This window comes from Nelusetta ayraudi, unplaced genomic scaffold (assembly GCF_046127955.1).
Source record: "Nelusetta ayraudi isolate G7.1 ecotype Tasmania unplaced genomic scaffold, CSIRO-AGI_Nayr_v1 ptg000005l, whole genome shotgun sequence".
NCBI classification, from domain to species: Eukaryota; Metazoa; Chordata; class Actinopteri; order Tetraodontiformes; family Monacanthidae; genus Nelusetta; species Nelusetta ayraudi.
This window is the reverse complement of record NW_027466055.1, coordinates 9,107,065-9,127,122: the sequence shown is the minus strand read 5'-3', so window position 1 is coordinate 9,127,122 and position 20,058 is coordinate 9,107,065. Positions and strand designations below refer to the sequence as shown.

Sequence of the window (20,058 nt, the reverse complement as noted above, 5' to 3'; positions counted from 1 at the left end):
TGTTAATCCTAACCCTGAAGTGCGAAGAGAGACAGAAGAGAGGATTAACTGAAATTGGCCGACTTCAAAAGCAAAAATTGGACAGAGCGCAGACACACGGTAACTCTGGGTCTCCGCCGCCCTCGGCGTCGTTCCTCCAGTCCCCTCGGAGAAAATCCACCCATGTTACAGAAAAATTCCCTTTGAACTCGCTAAACGCGGCAACTTGGAGCCAAACAACAAAACCAGGACCATTGCACTTCCTTTGGTTAATATTGACTTTGATAAAATGGCAAAAACATGAAGGTTGGTAGTGATGGTGGTAGAAACCTTTAACTAGGAATATTGATATGTAATAGCCACCCACTTCACAAAAACATCCTGAATGTTGTGAGGAGCAACCTAACTTTCCACGATAATCTGTGTGTTTTTGTTGGAAGTCTGCAATGAATCAGGAAATCATGCTCCCAGCTCACATCGCTCACTAGCACTTGTTTGAATCTGATGTAAACTGAACTCTTTCCCAGGGAATTCAGTTTGCCACCGCCAAGTCCGCTAAGGGCCGTCAGAAGTGGCGCAGGATGGATCCCAGACACAAACAGCGTTTCAAAAAACCAGCGAGAGGCACAGGTTTCTTTGACTGGACTTGTTTCACCCTGCTGTCTGCGATGCTTTCAATCTTATGAAGAGAATTAGGAAATTGGGGGGTGAGGGGGGGTGGCGTAGGGAGCAGCCAGAGAACCGTGACAGCTGCTCCCCCCCCACAACGAGAAAGGAGCTGATTTGGTGTTTTTGTGGAACTTCATGTTACAGCTGAATGAAAACGAGTCACAGAGGGAACTTCTCCAGACAATCAGCAATTTGACATGCACAGCACAGTCTCCTCAGACATTTTCTGAAGAAGCCAGAGACGCTCTGTACTAGGAGCAGAAGTCGCATGACGTCAGTGTCCAGCTGTCTTGTTTTGATTCTTTTTCAGCAACAAAAAAAAATCCCATCGCATCCAAGAAAATTTGTCCTCTTCTTCCTGTCTTACGTTGTTTTTGTTTTTCTCTCGAACATCTCCATCAAGGACAACACTTGATGAGAAGAAGATGAGCAGGAAATAGAGGCATGGACCTTGTTACAAACACATTGTTAGTAATCGAATGACGCCTTTCAAACCAAAATTAGTCAGAAGTAGCAAAAGTTGAATTAGCACTTTTGTATGTTTCTTGCAAACAGGACAGAAAAGGTTTGGAACGAGTGCATCCAATTCTGTATTGCAACATTTATTTATTATATTTATTACCATATACAACTGCCACTGCCAGTCGGTTCACGTCAGTGGAGGCAGCAGCTACACTTTAGTTGCGACTAAACCGAGAAGTCTAATCACAGCTGATGATAAGACTGGCCGTGAAAATCAGTTGCCTTTCCATGGGAGATGGAACAATCGGACGCACAGCGGACACGTGAGCGATCTACCACGGGTGGCTGACACATGCAAACGCCACCCTTGGCAACACAAGGGTGTGATGCACTCGAACCAAGTGGCTCCGCTGGCAGTGAGGAAATCTGATTGGCCCGTGTTGAACATGACGGGAAGCGCCGTCAGAGCTTCGTCAAAGAAGATCGTCGTTCCAAGACGTGTCCGTGGGCCGTGGGCCGTGTCCCCAATCAGAATCAGAAGCTTTATTGACAAAGTTTGCGCATGCCAAACAAGGAATTTGACTCCGCTTTTTCTCTATCCTACTACTTAGGTTAAAAATGCACATGTGAAACGTTCCACCTGGTTCGTCTGCTCATGTTCTGCTTTTTTTCCCCCCCTATTTATATTCTCAATAAGAGACTGTCAAAAAAATCTCTCAGCTGCATCCATGAAAAAAAAAAAAAACTCCCTTCCATCATTTCAAGGCTAGATTCCTTTCAGTTTAAATCCTCCGTGTTATTAACTCCCGTCCCCTGCCTTCCGTTTCCTCCTCCTCCTTTTATCACTGGCTAAAGCTGAACTGATGTAATGGATGAAGACAGCCGTTGTCAGACTGATTATTGGTCACCTCGGCTGAAGGCTGGAACAGACAGCTCGCTGATGTCTTTCATCAAACACGCTCGGGACGGATTCCCATCGCCGTCGCCGGTGCCCTCTCGCGCCTACATCCGTCTGGGAATGGCCGCTGGCCGTACGTCACAACTCTCGCATGGGGCGCGTTTCAGTGGGTGGAATGCAGACGAGAAGATTTGCATGAACGACGGCTCGGCCTCGCAGCTCGCAGGCGGAGGCGGAGGCAGAGGCGTCACAGTGCGAGCGAGTGACGGCGGCAGCTGATGGCATCGGCAGCCCAGCCCAGCACAGAGGCAAAATAAAATAAACACAGGTCGGAATCAACTCGTGGTGCCGCGGGCCGATATGAAGCCCGGCTAAAAGTGTGGTCACAGGGTCCCGGGTGGGAGGGCTCGGATCTTCTTCTCAGGGCTATCTCTTACAGCCCCGTCCATCACACCAGCGGTCCTCACACACAAAGGCTGCATTTATTCATATCCTGTGAGTAGAAGGGAAGAGAATATTACTGCAGGTGTACCGACCGAAAATTACAGTGGAATAAAGTTTGGCCTCGTTTGACTCTCTCCCATGAGCGAGTGTGGTCACCTGTTGTTTAGGTTGTTGTTGTTTTCTCCAGTGATGTGCAAGAGATAGAGAGATGGTGTTCGTGTATATCTGCTGGATAAGACCTCGGATACAAGACCTTATCATGGCTGAAGTAACTTTCAGATTATGTGATTCAGGAGCAAGTCCTTTGCATTCTTAACCCATGATCTCAACGTAATGCCACAGCTTTCATGTGATAAACTTGCAATCAGCCCTTCAATCATTTCTTCCTCATCAGCTTTTTCTAACTGGCAATGGTTACCTGGATGTCAAATCAAATCAAATCAAATTTGTATAGTCAACGTTTGCAAAAAAAAAAAAAAAAAAACAGAAAAATGTGCCTATAAAAATGTTGCTGTAGAAAAGCCTGGATGGATGTAACTACCCTTTACCCTTAGACCCTCGATCCGGGAGAGTAAAAACTTTAAAAAGCTTCAACGGGAGGAAAGGAGAAACCTCAGATAGAGCTTCAGAGGAAGGAGAGGTCCTTGTCTGGGTATTGTAGATCACAGCAGCAGCAAGTCAGTGGTGAGAAACACATACACTGATGAAAAGAACTTTTTTTTCCTGATGAGCTCTTCCTCACCAATAAATCATCCTTCATGTGTCGTCGGAACCTGCTCTAAATATGTCTTTTCTCCTTTGCTGCCCCTTGCTGCCTGCCGGCCTGCCTGCCCCTGGCTGGACACCAGGGTTTGATTCCTGACTGGCCACGCATATTAAAGAGGAGGGGGGCTGCTTCTTATGAAAAAAGAGGGGTGGGAGCGGTTGCTGTTACCCCACAGGGGGAGGGGTGAGAGAGAGAGAGAGAGAGAGAGAGAGAGAGAGAGAGAGAGAGAGAGAGAGAGGTGATTGGAGGCTGGTGCGCCCGGGACGCACGGGCGGAGTTGCACAATCAGCGCACCAGAGGAGTCCCCCCCCCCCCACAAAAAAAAAGCCGCGCACTCTCACCACTGCAGTCAGACCGCTGCCTGCTACGGGCGGGATATATTGCTCACCAGTTGTTATCGGCGGCACTTCTTGGCTCCTTCCTCCGAGAGCGCGCGCGTCCGAAGTCCGGTGTGTTTTTTTTAAAAAAAAAAAAAAAAACGTTTGGTGAGCGCGGATTTGGAGGAAAACATGCGTCGGTGCACAGCGCTCCTGCTGCTCTTAGCGGTGTCCTTATACTTCCTCAGTGCTGAAGGTAAATTCATTTTGTTGGTTATGTTTGTTTGTTATTTTGGTGCTTTTAATGTGAAGGGAATGCATGTGAAGGAGGAAATGCATTATTGTTTTCATTCTGGGGTATATTTGACACAATGAATTTTTTTTATTATTTTTTTAAGTTGTTCTCTTTACTTACAAATCAATAGTGCATAACCTGTGAGCTCCCTGCTGTATTTGACCGAATCTCTCCTCCGCTGTTGAAACCCTACTTTTTTTCATCTCGTCCGCAACATAAACGCATTCATTGACAAAATCCTGCTGCATCCAGCCCTGTTGTGGATATGTGACATCACCCCGGTGCCGGAGTTGGCATTCTGGAGCTCATTTCACACCCTAAGCACCACTTTGTGCCTCTGTGCCCCTAGCAAGAACCAGCGATTATGCACCATGTGCAGCTGAGAGCATTTGCAGCCAGTGGCTCTTGGAACAGGAGGCAGGTGATAGCTGGAGAAAATAGATGTGAAAGGGGTGGAAATCAGATTAAGTGCAATGGGAATATACTGTTCAACAATATGTGTGGTTAACAACTTGATCAAAGCATGCAGTTTATCTGTAAATGTCAGCTTGTTAGAAAAAGCACATTGGTAAGCCGATGTCTCTCTTCTTCTGCTCAACCTTAAAGACACAAACCTTTCAACTTTCTTTAAATGTGGACGTTTTACGCGGGTTATCAGCGGCTCTTCCCACCCTGAAGTGTTGGATTTACCCTCCTCCAAGCCTCCATTTCAACATGCACAGATAGGCTGACCCCCACGCCCCGCGCTTTTATTGTCCAGGGTGTGTTTGCGTAGAGCGGCCAAGTGACAGATTTAGCGGCTGGCGGTGTGGAGTGACAGCAGTTGATGGATGAAGGAAACCTTGGAGCATCCAGGTCATCAACTCCCATCAGAAGCACGTGCACGACCCAGGGAAACTCATTTCCTGTGCCTTTATCCGCTAAGTGTTTTAGTTTACAGCCACTAGAGGGGGAGGGGCGGGGGGGTGAATGTCCAACAGATGTTTGGCTGAAACATAAGTATAAATTTATGGGCAGTGGAGGAGTGCAGCTGCGCATAGCCACGATTAAAGCAGTGTAACATTTGTGGTCGTTAAAACAGTCTGGTAGAAATGCGTGGAAAGTTTTGTTTCTGAACTCAATTTCGTGGATCATGAGAGTTTTTGTGTGCAGCTTTTAGGGAACCAAGGGAAATGGTGGGAACATTGGACAATAACCTTTACATTTCCTCGCATCGTGGTGTCATTTTCAAGATTTGTCTGCGATCTCTTCTCTGTTTTGTCGCCTACACGTGTCTTTAGTTACGGGTCACTAAAAGTTTTCACAGCCAGTTAAATGTCGCCCCGGGTGATGCTTAATTCCCCATCTGTATGATCGCCAAAGACTTGCGGTCAAATCAAATAAAGAATCATCTTTTCTGGCAGTTTCACAGCTGGAGGTGATTTGGAGACTCGGCTTTTAATAATCCGTCACACAGTGCAGGTTCCGCATGATCAGTTCTCATTATTTTGATTGAGGATTGAGGATTACAAGATCATGATGTATCTCTTTCGTAATCCAAATCTGACAAGCATGTGTGTGTGTGTGTGTGTGTGTGTGTGTGTGTGTGTGTGTGTGTGTGTGTGTGTGTGTGTGTGTGTGTGTGTGTGTGTCCGTGTTCGTGCAAATTTGATTCCCCCATAGCCTACAAGTGCAGGTGCACCCGAAAAGGACCAAAGATTCGATACAAGGATGTACAGAAGCTGGAGATCAAACCCAAACATCCGTACTGCCAAGAGAAGATGATCTTGTGAGTGCATTTTCTTTCTCGAGTCCTTCTTTCACTGAGTCTTCTTATTTCCCATTCATTTCACAACACTTCTCTTGTAGTTCGTGTGTCCCTCGTGCCTCCACTACTCCACTGCACTGCACTGCACTGCACTTTCTGCTTTCTCTGTGCTTGCACTCACCAAAACTCAGCGTATTTTTGTTTCCGCCAAACACACAAAAACACGACTGCAGCTGTGCGCGACGACCTCGTTTGAAATGCCCCTCGAACATTTAGCAGCCGCTGCAGGCATCATCAAAACAATGCGTCTCCTGCGATTGAAGCACTTGGGTGGACTTCCAGCGAGCCAGCAAACTGATTTACAGCCCGCCCGCCCGGTTGAATGATTTATCAATTGGGAAAGTGCGGCTGGTGGGACAAACAACGTCGCAGACAGCTTTCCAAACTTTCCGAATCGCATGGATTGATGCTTCACTTTGCAACTTTGTAGTGCAACAAATAAAATGTTGTTTATGTGCATGTAAACAATGTTTGCTTCCACAAATTAGACTCTGTTGCACTAGATACACATCCCGAGTGTCTCATTGGTCCAAGGTCGACTTCTGTTGCGTGGCTGTTATGTCAGCTTTCCCGGAGAGGCTTTTTTTTGTTTGTTTGTTTGTTTGGAAGGATTAAACTCTGCTGCCACCTGCTGGCCAACTTCAATGTCGCACGCAGAGAGTGCAACACAGAGCGGTAATAAATCAGAGAGCACGTGAACAGAGAGACGCTGCTGGATGAGTTGTTGGGCTTCAAACTCAACTCGGTGTAGTGTTTCAGCTTGAGGTGGCCATACAGTATCAATACTGTATGGCCATCTGGTGTGTGTGTGTGTGTGTGTGTGTGTGTGTGTGTGTGTGTGTGTGCGTGTGTGTGTGTGTGTGTGTGTGGCCAGCACACGGGCATTATTCAGGACAGCTCTATTAGCATGAGACGGAGGGCGGCCACCAGCCGCTGGTGCCCGGTGAAAAATGAGCCTCAGCGGGCTCCGGAAAAGCCACAGAAGGGAAAAAAAAAAAAGAAAAAAAGAAAAGAAAAGAAAAGAAAGAGAGAGCAGGAGAGAAGTGAGAGACACCGTACCCCCACCCCGCCCCCACCCTTTAGCCCCATCCCTCCTGGCACCCAGTGTGGTCGCTTCGCTTACGGCACCCAGTTTGGCATTCAGAGCGACCTCCCCTCGCCAAGCAGAGAGAGCTGGAAGCCCTGAAATGTCCCTGTTTTTTTCCACTCTCCGTGACACTTCACTTCCCTCGCGGTTCTCTCTCCTATGTGGTGTTTCTTAGAACCACGGCTTCATATTTTCGTTTTTCGCTTTCGTTCATTTTTTTTTTTTTTTTTTGCTTCCCCTGTTTTCTGGTCTTCCTGTCTTGTGCTTATTACGTTTGCATGGCAAAATAATTATACTGATAATAATCCTTCCAGTTTGAGTGACTTTTCCTTTACTCTGAGGCAGTGAGGCTTATTTGTGTTGTCCCCACATGCCGCCGTAACGTGATATAATTATTATTATTTTCATTCTTTCTGAACCTGGTCTTTCTCCCCTGTGCTAATAGAAATATTTCACTCGGCCAAATTAGCAGTCAGAAGCCGAGGCTGCACTTGTGTGAATTTTAACATGGAGGAAATGAAGCTCAAATCAATTACCATTAAAATATTAGCTCTGCTCGGCAGCCATGGATAAACACTTAGGGTGTGTGCTCACTCCTGCTGTGTAGTCATGAGTTCACTGGTCCGCACCAGACAAAAGCACTTTCATATCCTTTTTTCATAACGCGCACGCACACACATACACACACACACACACATACAGAGCCACACATTGAATGCACAGCTCGTCTGTAACGAAACCACACGTTGCCGCCCTACTAAATCTCAATAGCTGCAGTGACAGGCGAGCTGGAGACAAGGTGCAGGACTCTTCCGTCTGCTGCTTATAATTAGTGAATGCGGTGTTTTCACCGAGAGTCAAGTCTTTTCTCTTCAGCTAAACTCAATTACCATTCATGGTTTGGCCGGCCCTTTGAGTGCGCGTCACTGGATGGAGAGGCCCTATGGCATGTGGGTGTTTTTCCCACATTTCTCTTGTTTGGCCTGAATATGCCACATGCGGGCCGAACGTCTCCAGTGTTGCCTTAAGAGGAGGATTACAGACACACCAGTCGATTCAATGGGTTCCGATGTCACATTGTTTGGTGTCAGCCTCCCTAAGTGTTCCTCCAGTGCCAAGGAGCCGGACGCCGGCGCGCACGCTGGGCTTTTGATTGGAGGAGGCATTTAGCTGTCACGGAGGCTGAAACGGTAGATGGGAAAGGCCCAGGCGAAATCAGCTTGGCGCTTCGCACGGCTCCACTCTGCTCTCAATTCAGATTACCAGTGACATTTTTAAAAAAAATATTGGGGGAGAAAACCTCTTGAATGGCCTCACCATTCCGTCCAGTGTTTTTTTTTTTTTTTTAAGGCGAATTGTTCAAGTGTGGCAACTGTTTGTTTGTTTTTCTGTTCTTCATCTCCCTCACAACAACAACAACAACAACTATAATGTCAAGAATACTGTCTTGTCTGTATTCATATAATATATATTCATAATATGTCAATATAATCACTCTGTAACCATATAGTTTTATATCAATACTTATTTTATGGTGTCTTTTTTTACAGTTTTTGTTAAAGTAATAAAATAATATTTGAATCAATAATTTTTTTTCCTCCTTTATTATTTTATTGTCGTTGTTATGATCCCATGTTGATGTTGTTGTTCTTGTCACACAGTTTAAAAAGGTGCAACTTGTTGTAGCTGCAACGGTGCTCACCCCTTTTGACAGTTTCTCTCCGTCGTGTCCTGTTGTTTTTCTGTCAGTGTGACGATGGAGAATGTGGCCAGGTTCAAGGGGCAGGAATATTGTCTTCACCCCAAACTGCAGAGCACCAAGAATCTGGTCAAATGGTTCCGCATCTGGAAAGACAAGCACAGGTAATACATGATGGGCTAGGCGGGGGGGTTGACTATAGAATGTTGTCATTTTCTTTGTTCACACTCCACACTCTCACAAAATATTTTCTAGGTTTGTGTCTGAGACGTTCAACAATGTTTAGCTGAGGACAGAGTGGAACTAAGTCTAAGAGATTTAATCGGATCAATAATATTTAAATTCAGATCTTGGTCATTAAACTGATATACTGACTAATACTGTAAAAGGAGTGCAACAACATCCACATGGATTCAAGTGTTTAACGTGGTCCTGTCCACTTGTCGACCACCAGGGGGCATCTTTGAGTTTGTTTAAAGCCAGTTCTAATTTACAGTTGAGTCAAACAGTCATCTGTAGTTTGTAGTTTTTTTTTTACTGGTGTCACACAGCATATGAACACGTGTTGAATGTATTTTTCTTCTGTCTTCGTCAGGGTGTATGAAGCCTAAGATGTCGACTCCCTGACTCGAGGGCGGAGCGAAAGAAAGACACGCCAACGTCAACATGACTGGGTTTTTTCTTTGTTTTGTTTTTTGTTTTTTGTTTTTTTGTTTGTTTTTTTTTTGGGGGGGGGGGCGATTTGCAGTATAATCTTCAGTCGAACAGAACGTCTCCGGCTTCTCCCTGACGTCTGTCAAGCACACTTCAACACGTCTCTTTACGAGCAGGTGGATTTGATTCAGTCCGCCGTCACTCTAGTCGCAGCCTCTCCGGTCTTCATGTAGTCGTATTTGTACAGCACGTTGCAATCTGTTGCGCTGGAACATATGTGGATGTGTGCAGTTCTGGTTTTCTCCCTCAGCTTTAAAGGCCTTTACACACCAGATGAGTAAACAGTAATGCGATGGAAATGTCAAACATCCAAAATTCTTGAAACTGGCCCAACTGTTTTGTTTTTTTGAGTTTTTTTTTTTTCTTTGTTTTTTTTTTTCAATTGACATCTGGTTGCTCGGAGACGCAAGTCACCACAACCATTGTGATTGGTCGACATGTTTGTTCACACTGTGGCTGTTTAGAAAAAGAACACATTTAATCCGAAAAAATTGGCGGCCGTTTTCCACTGTCTACTTTCCTATTAGCAAGTGAAAGCATTATAAATAGCAAATATTAATATTATCAAGTAAGTATTTTTTTTTTTCCCTGCAAATTAACCTGCACACGCATCGGGTGTGTGATGGCCTTTTGACTACTGGCACATGAGAATGTCGCTCTTACGAAATGGGTCAACGTGTTGGCGTAGAGGTTTCCACTCTTTTCTGTTCAGCATGACAGCCAGGACCCTCGGACACAGAGGTTCCAAATGAAGTTCACTCTTTTCACAGAGGGACACAACCTGAGTGCAGTTACATTTAATGCAGGACTTTTTAATTACTTAGAGGAGATCTACCATTGTGTGTGTGTGTATGTGTGTGTGTGTGTGTGTGTGTGTGTGTGTGTGTGTGTGTTTATCGTGTTTGTGCGAATAGTGGGCCCACAGTGTCAGACAAACACAGCACCCACTTGGTAAGATGCCATCTAATTACACAGTGACACACTGACAGTGAATAGTAGTTCATTTGTGCCATTTACAAAAGAGGACAGATTGTAGACTGGGAGCTTTTTCAAACAGATTCTTAAAATGACTTACAAATTAAAAAATAAATAAATAAATGAATTTAAAAAAAAAAGGCCGTCTGAAGTGTACATCCACAAGGAATTCCAACTTTAAAAAAAAAAAAAATGAAGGTGTGATAAAGCCGTATTTCAATTACACCGCCTACAAATATCCGGGGAGACATATGTTTAATGGATGTGTCTGGACGTTTTTGTTCGATCCTAAGCCCAAAGTCAAAATTTGCTCAAACTGTCATTTGTTGTAATTCCATTCAAAGAAGAAGAGGACAGGTTTTGGATTCCCCTCCCTTGCAGATAGATGAACATTACTCGCTCTGTCTGCTGTCATACAAGACGGAATAGATTTGTCAGTGACAAGTGTCTGTTTTTTTGTTGTTGAAGAAACTCTAAAGAACCGTTCAACGATGCCTTTTTTTGAATCCACTCTAACCTCTGTAAAATTAAAATATGCACCGTAATTTCACTAGGATTAATCAACCCCCCCCCCCCATTGGACTTGTTGGCTGTAACTAAAAGCAGAATGTGATCAAACCGTTCCTTACGAGGCCCAATGTGTAACATTTACAGAGATCTGTAGGCATAGAATTAGACATAAAAATGCATGTTCTGTTTTCCTTGACCAAACACTAAGCGTTTATATTACATTTAGGGCAATTCTTGTAAAGTAGCAGCCATACTGTGCCACCACACAAACAAACTGCAAGGACAATTCAGTCCACCAGTCAGTTTTGATAGGTGAAGCTAACATGGTATCATGCCGATGGGCGCAACGCTGTAAATAATAATAATGATGATAATAATAATGATAATTATAATAATAAAAATAAAAATACAGCTATTTGTTTGCTTGCAATATGCTTCTTATCACCAGGTGCTACTAAATATTTCACAATGGGCCTTTCAAGGGGACTTTGAACTGTCTGATGCTATGGAATGACATCATAAACTAAAAGCCCTGTAGATCAAACCTGAGACATTACACCTGTCACTTCAGCAACGTTCGCTCTTTGTCTCCCACACGATGCAAAGATTGTTCCGGATGAAATTTCTCACCACAGAAAGTTAAAACCCTGGCCAGTACAGTTGTGTTTTTGTTTCCATCACTTACAATACACGTTGACGGCTTGCTTGCAGCCACGCCACAGGACAACAGGATCAGTCCCACACAGACAGTTGCACATACAAAGACACAAAACGCCACGTTTTCTTTACCCTTTAAAGAATGTGCATTACTCTTGTTTTATATCTTATACATAAGAATTCTATATAAAGAGCATTTTGTAAATGTACTGCAATAGTAGTGTATGTTAGTAAAGATCGGTCACTTAGGGACTTTATAGCGTCACGTTGACTGTATCACAGCATATTTTTTTTTTGTATTTAAATCTTGGTTTGTAACAAATATCTAGCGGTGAAGCGTTTGGGCCGACCCACCAAACACGCTGTTAAACATTCCAATGGGTGTAAAACAATAAACAGCAATAAACTGTCTATAGAGCAGCTCATGCTCGCATTTGTCTTCTTTTTTTTTCACCTGGAGCAAAAAAAAATGGTAAAGGAAAAGGCTGATGGCGCCAGAAGAAGACTGCAAGGCGCAGGAGAACCACAAGATGGCAGTAGAAACCCATATTGGTGCACTGGAACGCTATACTGTATTTTAACAGAGGTACTGGCTTTCTACAGCAGTCAGATCAGAGACATGCAAAGAAAAGCTTTTAAAGTTTATGTTAGTAGTTCCTGTCAATGAATTTTATATAGAGGTGTAAGTACAGTGTTCAAGTGGCTTGCCTTGATTTATTCATACTTAGACAAATCCTGCCAAAATTTAATATTACTGCATTTATGGAACCTCAATAACAAGAATATGTTTTTTCCCATAAAATTCCTTATTTAGATTCCTTATCTTATTATTATTATTATTATTATTATTATTATTATTATTATTAATAATAATAATAATAATAATAATAATAAACAAATTAATCAAAACTATTATCAATTATGATTTAACAATATTTTAACCAAATATTTTAACCATTAACATATTTTAAAAGACTACCACTTTCAAAATGGTTTCTTCTTAACAACTAAAAATATAGGTCGACTTTGAAAGTCATAAGATTACATTTTCTTTTGCAAGTTAAATGTACTCAATATAAGATAAATTTCGTTTTATTACTGTCACAGTACAGTCATTGCAAAAGGAAAAAAAACAAAACATCCTCTGTCATAAGTAAACTTGCACACGAGAGCATGGAGCAAACATTCATTGTCGTCTCAAGGCACCTTTTAGGTTACTTCTTCAGGTGATCACGTGACTTTTTCTCTCCTCAGTGGTGAATCTTGCTGCTCACAAGAAAAATACATTTCCTGTTGAGTAGCAAGATTTCATTTAGAGTAGCACTTGAGATTAACAGCAACAAACTGTCTGTGATTTCACTATTTATTATTATATTATATTATATTATATTATATTATATTATATTATATTATATTACATTGCTTTGCATTACATTATATTTATATTATATTTTTGTTTTGTTTTTTAAATCTGCTTGACGTTGGTGTGCCAGACTGCCGTAGGGGGTCAGTATTTGACAGCTGTCAGCTGCTGCGCTCAGCCTCGGAGAGGTGGGGTCAGTATTTGGCAGGTTCGTCCCTGGAGGGTGTGTGTACGAGACTCGCTAAGCAACGACCTGCCGAACGGGCATCCGAGTCGGTCCGAGCTCTGAACACAGGAACCACATCATTCATCCTTAGCGCTTTTTCTGCAATGTTCCCCAAGATATCTCCACGAAGCCTGCTGCTGTGAACCCGTCGAACGTGTCGCCTTCAGCCCCGTGGTCGGACACAGAAAAGCCTAGTCAAGGAGAAATTGATGCATCTTGCTCCGCGTTGCTGCTTGTTTTGACCTGGTAAGGCTCCCCAGCCGTAGCCGCTGATTCGATTAGCCCGCCGTGCTAACTGTCGCTCCTTCCCGAATCGCTCAGCATCTTGGCTGCTAATGTTAGCCACCTTAGCCTAGCCGTGTCTGTCGCCCAGTTTTGCCGGCGGATAGCGATCGATGTATTGCGTGTGGTGTTGACAAATGCACTCTTCGCTTTCGTTTCGGTATTTGGAGGCGGTTGTTGAATTATCCAGCGCCCAGAGGTGACGCGTTGGGTGACTTGATTTGCGCTCGCAGGGAGCGAGCTAACGGCTAAAGGGGCTAGCAGCGAAGGCAGTTCCATCACATCTGTGGATCCTCCGCAGACGGAGCTGAGCAGGCTAACTCCGGAGACGGAGCAGAGGGATGTCGACGCGAACAATTAAAATCAGTGTGATGTGTTTTTAGATTGAGCCAGTGAAATTGACCAGCAACTATTCATTTCCAACTATTATGTTGTTTCGCAGACTTGTCGTATCATCAGTGCTTAGAGATGGTCCATTTCCTAATCAGCTGGATTGGTATAGCTAATGAACCGTTAACAGGGGCTTTTACTTCCTTTGTTTCGATATTGGGAAGTTCCCAATTTTCATAATCGAGAAATGCCACTTTTAGTTTCATTTTTTTTTATTTTTTTTTTTATGTTCCTTGGTAGTTCTGTGGTTTGTTGTGCCTGGTCGTGGTTAATTACGTGTGTGCTGGAATGTTCCAGTGCTTGGCGGAACACTGGTTGGACATGTATCCGCATCGCCTGCTGTGTGGGATATGACATGTTTTATGTTGGATGATAATTCCTTTTAAGAGTGTAACTGGATGAATGAGCTTTCTGAAATCCGTCTGCGCGTTGCATAATCGTACATGACCATTGCCCCTTGAATTAGGACGGATTGGGCACTCCATATGGAGGTGTATTGTAGAGGTAGGCTGGGCTGTTGTGACCAGTCGGTTGCATCATTGTGCATTAGAACAGACATACTGTACAAGTGGCCCATGAATGGATTGCAAATGGCTACTTATAAAGTTCTTTATTGTATATTTGCTTCTTTTTTTTGTTCTTTTTTTTTATCCGTCAAATTATTATTCTGTCAATTTGATGACCAGCGGCATCAACTGGTGACACTGGAAGGGTGCCGTTCTGTAACAACATGAACAAAATACAAGAGGGCGTTTTCAAGATTGTGGAAGGCAGAGGTTCATCAGAATAAACGTTGGGATTATCTGCGTCACGTGGGACAGTTGGCTGGCTCCAGGTCTGCTTAAGGTTGGCCATCCTGTGAAGGTGCCAAGGAGCAGAAGCAAGCGGCTCATCCAGACGAGTGCGGTCAAAGTAAAAAACCACGGCGGAAATGTTTTCCAACATATTGGGACATTTAGGAGCCGCTTGTCGAGCGGCAGAGGAGAGCCTCCCTCTTACCGTTTTATTAAGTGCGCTTTTGGTATGCAAGTACTCACATCTCAAGCCAATCAGTCCAGTAAGGTGAGGCGGTGATACGACGCCACTGCACGCAGAGCAACGCCGTCCACAGACAGAGTGACTGGAGGGGAAAGTCTTCCCTGCTTCATTAGTGGCTCTCGATGTTTTCCAAAAAAAGTGGGGTCAGGTTAAGCTCATTTTCATGCTCTTTTCCTGTTCCTCCTTCTTCACTGAAGAAAGGTTATTCTGGTTTTGCACGGTGTCAGTTCCTCTTGCAACCTTTAAATAACACGTTTAATTTGTTGCACGTTTTTAGTAGCCTTGCCAGGTCATACCAGCGGCACGATCCTGGCAGCCAATAACGGCTTTTGTAATGACGCTATAGCAGTGAAAATGCATCACATTCATTCGAGTGCCAGACTTGGTACTTTTTCTTTTTTTTTTTTTGTGGCGGCCGTAAACAGCGTGTTTACACGACTCTCCGCAGTCTCAATGCTGCAATAAAATGTTTTCATGGTGTGTTTCATTCACGGTGTTGGTGCTCCGCATTGATTCTCTACCAGTGCCGAGCACTCCTTGGAAGACTTCCAATTGACTCAACTGTTGAGTTTCCATAAAGTATTTCAGACGTCTATATGTGCGTTTTTGCATGTTGGTGTCTGTGTCTGTGCTATGGTCGTATCTGACTCAGTTGGGTAAAGTTTGACCTGTTATTGAGTACGAGAGATATCTGTAGGCTGCACTGAGTAAAGTTAAACTTCACAATCATTCTCGCTGAGCTGGAATGCAGTTCATTCGTTCCTCTATTGTCGTCTGTCACCAGGGGATTTTCTAATAGCCCTCAATCAAACTGATTTCATTGCTTCCACTTCTCAGAAAGCATGCGTTGATTGATGCAAATCAGACGCATGCAAATCCACTGATGTGGAAATCAGACGTCCAGGCGTTGACTCCGCCCCCCGTAAACAGAGGGCTAAATATGGTGCATAAGTTTGACGTGTGTATTTTGGACACGAGTATAATTGCAGGTCTTTTAAAGTTCAGTATCATTTGTCACTCGGCAGTCCTTGTTGTGCATCAAAGTTCAGACCTGCACAGACACTAAATCAAAGAGGAAGCCTGCCGTGCTGTGAGACGCAATCCACTGTAATTACACAATTAAACACGAGGTACACGCTAAAACGTCCGTGTCAGTTTCCTCTTGCAGCGGTGTTATTGTTGTCTCGTTGGCCGCACGTGACTGTTTGACTGGCGATATGCACGTGTGCCGTGCAACCAGGATGTCACTGTTTCCACGGGAGGGAAACAGTTCTGCACATTTACAAGGCAATGAGGCCCGAGTGGCACGGTTCAAAAGTCCCGTTGGTAGCCTTCACCCCCAACAGCCCGGCTGTCCAGTGAACAAATGCCCGGAGTTTCTAACACCTCTGTGTGTCATGTTGAACACGTAGAAGTGCCAACAAACCCCGGAAGTGTCAAAGTGACAAAGAGGCCCAGCTCTTCCGCTGATTAGCGGTTCTCTTTATTGACACATTACTCCCTCACAGTTTCAGCTTATTACAATAATGATAATAATAATTATCATTATTTTTAGCCTACACGATGGGACAGTGGTTAGAAGGTTGTGGGTTCGTTGCATTTGCATGTTCTCCCTGTGTCTGCGTGGGTTCTCTCTGTGTTCTCCAGCTTCCTCCCACAGTCCAAAAACATGCATGTGAGGTGAATTGGGAGCTCTAAATTGTCCATGTATGTGTGTGTAGTTGTTTGTCTCTTTGTGGCCTTGCCATGACCTGGCGACTTTTCCGGGGTTGTCACCCTGCCTTCACCCTATGACAGCTGGGAGAGGCTCCAGCAGACCCCTGCAAACCCTGCAGTTCAGGAAGAAGCAGGTATTGAAAATGGATGGCTGGATTATTACTATTATCTCCCAGTCGTCTGGAGGGAACCTGGAACCCGCAAGATTAGTTTGTGAATGGTTTTGCACGAGAAGTGCACGAACGTGGGCCGACCCCCGCGGCCCCGTCACGTATGCACGCGGCGCCAGCGGCAAGACGGGGCGCGGAGGGAAAGACGACCCGCAGGTTTTCATATGGAAGGGAAAACACGTGAGCGCCATCGCCTGCAGCGTGGGATTGTTGCTGCCAGGTCAGTGTGTGGTTTTATTGACTCTGTGGACTCCAGCCAATCCAAACCAAAAGTGGGTCAGAACCCCGTAAAGCTGCGCCGTGAGTGCCAGAACGCTGCCAGGTCTAATCCGTCGGCTCACACCTGGATGTAAAATACGTCCGGGGGGGGGGGGCGGAGGCGGAGGTGTGTGTGTTGGGGGGGGGGGGGGGTACTCAAAACTCAGCGTTTTGTGAGCATGCATTTAATTCCAGTAGTGCTCAGTGCCCAATTAAAACACCCCTTTCTCAGATTACTTGTTAATCCCAGACGGCAGTCCAGCAGGGCTGTTCGTCCCGGTAAGCTCCCCAGCAGACAGCCTGTTTAGCCCTCTGTTTACAGCCTCCTGTTGAAACTGACAGATCGTCAGCATTAGAATAGAAAGGGATTCAAAGCGAAGTCGTCTTCGAGAGCAGAGCCAACGCCTGCTTTGGCAGTAATGTTGTCACCAACATGGGAGCGGTATCTGTGTCCCTTTATGACATCACAAAGGGCTGTTTTCCAGAACTGTGTTCATGAGGCCAGAAGCCCATGAACATGTTGAGGTGACACTCTTAGACTTGTGGATTTTTCCTAAAGTGGCTCCAGGATGCGTCTTTGACCCATTTTTTTTGTTTGTTTGTTTTTGTTTTTTTTTGTGTGGTGGCCGTCAAGCGAGACAAATGTGAGCTCAACCGAGCGATCAGAAAACAAAGAGGAACTTTCGAGACGCCTTTCTCAGATGGAATTTTCTGACAGGAGAAAAACATTTTCCCACAATGTGATCTGCTTTCAGCCAACCAGTCCGACCAGTCAGGACTCATGTGACAGCTTGGCCACAGTCTCTCACACTATGAATTGACAGGTATTGTCATCGTTTGTATTCAGATGCCACTTTAACCGTTTAAAGCCGCCCTCACGCCCTGGGCCCATCAGAATTCGGAGGAATTGTGACGTACGTGAATTTGCGGGAACCTGAAGTCCCTGGGACGTCAGGTTGCTTTGTCACGGTTTGCTTGGGTCCTGTTCGCTCGCCACTCAGCTTTCTCCCGCAGCCGGCGTTTTGATCCGCTGTTTGCGCACGACTCACAGCTGCGAGTGACAGGAGTCCCCCCCCGCCCCCCTGTCCGGCGTGACACTCTCCCTTCTCCAAGTGCCAGGCACTACCCGTTCAGTTCCACAGAGACGTTTCACGGAATGCGATTTGACCGCAGGCGGCAGGACTTCCTCGCTGATCCACCGTTGTCCTGTTGTATTTTTGATTTATTGTAGAAAAAGGCCGAAGCATATTGGCTTTATATTTGGCCAGTTTTCCATCGATGCGAGAAAGAACGAAAGGGAGACAAATATTGATTCAAATCAATTATTTTTATTTTTTTGAGATCAATTAGTCTCGATGTCAGTGTGGCGGATGCTCACCAGGCGTGTCTGCTGACGCTTCATCTGCAACGCGCTGCTTAAGGTGAATCACACTGAAACAATGTGTAACGCTGTCAAATCGTGACCATGAAATCCTGAGGTCGGACAAACTGACGCGTCCTTAGAAAATCAGCTCGTTGGCGGCGGAAATAATGCTGAATGTTCTTCTCTGTCTTGCAAGAGGGACAGAAAATGGGAAAAGCAAAGGATTGTTTACAAATGTGGAAATTGATTTCCTGACCTCTGACACGTGCGAATGTGTTTTCGCCTCTGTGGCCCCCTTGCGGTTCGTGAGAAAACACCGAAACGACTGCAAAAACAAAACAAAACAAAAAAATCTTGGAAAGTCAATGAGTAGATAAACACATTCAAATGGAACCAGTTCGACAGTTTGCCAACTGCAAACCGTCAAACTGCAAACTATATGCAAATGTTCCGAGATAAATTTCTTTACTCCTACAAATTCAGACACAGAGCTGCGATTGTTTTGCAGCGTGGGCGTTCCAACTTTTTTGCATTTCACGGCACCTTGGGCGAGCAGAGATCTTTTTCTGTTTTACGCCGAAGAGGAGAGAGAAAACGCTTGAAACGTCACAGAGGCCACGGCGGAGAGCGAGATGACGGCTGGAGACCGAGGAGACTCTGGCTCCACTTTAATCAGCTCCGCACACAGATTCTCTGATGTGAAGTTGCTGGATGAGATCCCCGAAAGAAAGTAGTTTGCTTTGCTCGTCGTTTGCTAAGAAATAACTCGCAAGCATACATTAACCGAGTCACACAAAGTGTCGGTGGGTTAGTACGTGTGCAGAGTCAGTGTCAAGGATGCCGTATTGCAAATTCCTGTTACTGTGCTGGAGTTTCTGCCTTGGGCTTTTAGCCTGAAACATTGAGGTTTGGAACGGGAAGTACAATGTTTAAAGTGAGAGAACCTGTCCAGTCGTCTTACTCATATCTAAAAACAACAACAACAAAAAAAACCTGTTGTGATCTCAGTCACATGCTTTATGTTTGATGTCAGACATCAGGACTCAGGAGTTTTATTTTGGGTGACAGGTCAGGAGTGAATTACAAATCGTTCTGTTTTCTGTGAGAGTCATTGGAATTTTCTAAACACTCCAGGTGACCAAACACAGCAATGAAGAACGGGAACTGCAGGTGTTTTCTCGCTGTCTGTGTTATCAGGTCCGAGAACAGGGGTCAGTCGGGCTCTACAGAATCGGTGAAGTCAAAGTCTAATAACCTGTTTTTGAGCATGAATTCTTGCTCTGTTTTGGACGTTAACGTCAATACGGATTCGCTGGATTAGATTTGTTTCAGATCAGACTTTGGAGATCAGACGGCCCTGCGAGTCGGAATTCTCACTTTGAACTTCCCAAAGGGGCTCTGACTGCTTGACCTTCTTCTGTGCGTCTCCGCCCTACATCTCAGACCTGAGCTGACCAGGACAGTTTGGCCTGTGACGGCAGACCGAGGAGTTTGACTCGCTTTCATCTCTTTTTCCATTTTGAATGAAAAGGACATGATGCAAGTGGGAGGAAATGTCCTGGTTTATTCATAACGCCGCCTGAATATTTCATCTCGGTTCTGGTCGCGCAGCTTGTCTTGATGGAACTCTGTTGTGTTGCGGTCAAATCCCGTCAGAGTTTTTAGAGACGACTCTTTCTGTCTGATGCACTTTCCTACTTATCAGACCAATGTGTTCTGCTAGACAGTGAATAAACAGGGGACGCTGCGAGGGCTGTGTAGGTGGTTCTCCTCTGCCTGTTATTTATTTAAAACCTTGAAGCGGTTTTCATGAAAGATGAACCAGCGAGAGAGGTCGAAGAAGTTCCCCTCCCAAACCAAGAAGATGCTTGATTGAGTCCTTCTCAGCTTGCTCGACGGGTAAATGGGTAACTGGGTTAAGTTCAGCTATGTCAACCTGAGGAAACAGGCTCAGCCTGCAGATAAACACTGCG

The 20,058-nt window shown here is 44.9% G+C and overlaps 2 protein-coding genes across 4 annotated transcripts in view; both read left to right on the top strand.

The window, feature by feature from the left end:
• Positions 1 to 3,527: 3,527 nt before the first annotated feature.
• Positions 3,528 to 11,699, top strand: cxcl14 (chemokine (C-X-C motif) ligand 14). Its single transcript, XM_076012347.1, has 4 exons — positions 3,528 to 3,791; positions 5,493 to 5,598; positions 8,474 to 8,587; positions 9,019 to 11,699. The coding sequence occupies exons 1-4, from the start codon at positions 3,728 to 3,730 to the stop codon at positions 9,032 to 9,034; spliced, it is 300 nt and encodes a 99-aa protein (XP_075868462.1). The 5' UTR covers positions 3,528 to 3,727; the 3' UTR covers positions 9,035 to 11,699.
• A 1,157-nt stretch (positions 11,700 to 12,856) lies between these two features.
• The window catches only part of fam13b (family with sequence similarity 13 member B), a 49,560-nt gene continuing 42,358 nt past the window's right edge, over positions 12,857 to 20,058 (top strand). The window contains exon 1 of one of the 3 annotated variants that reach the window (XM_076012336.1): positions 12,857 to 13,114. The gene's annotated coding sequence lies outside the window, so the exon portion shown is untranslated. The remainder of the gene's footprint in view (positions 13,115 to 20,058) is intronic. The other 2 variants (XM_076012337.1, XM_076012338.1) reach the window with 2 other exon arrangements.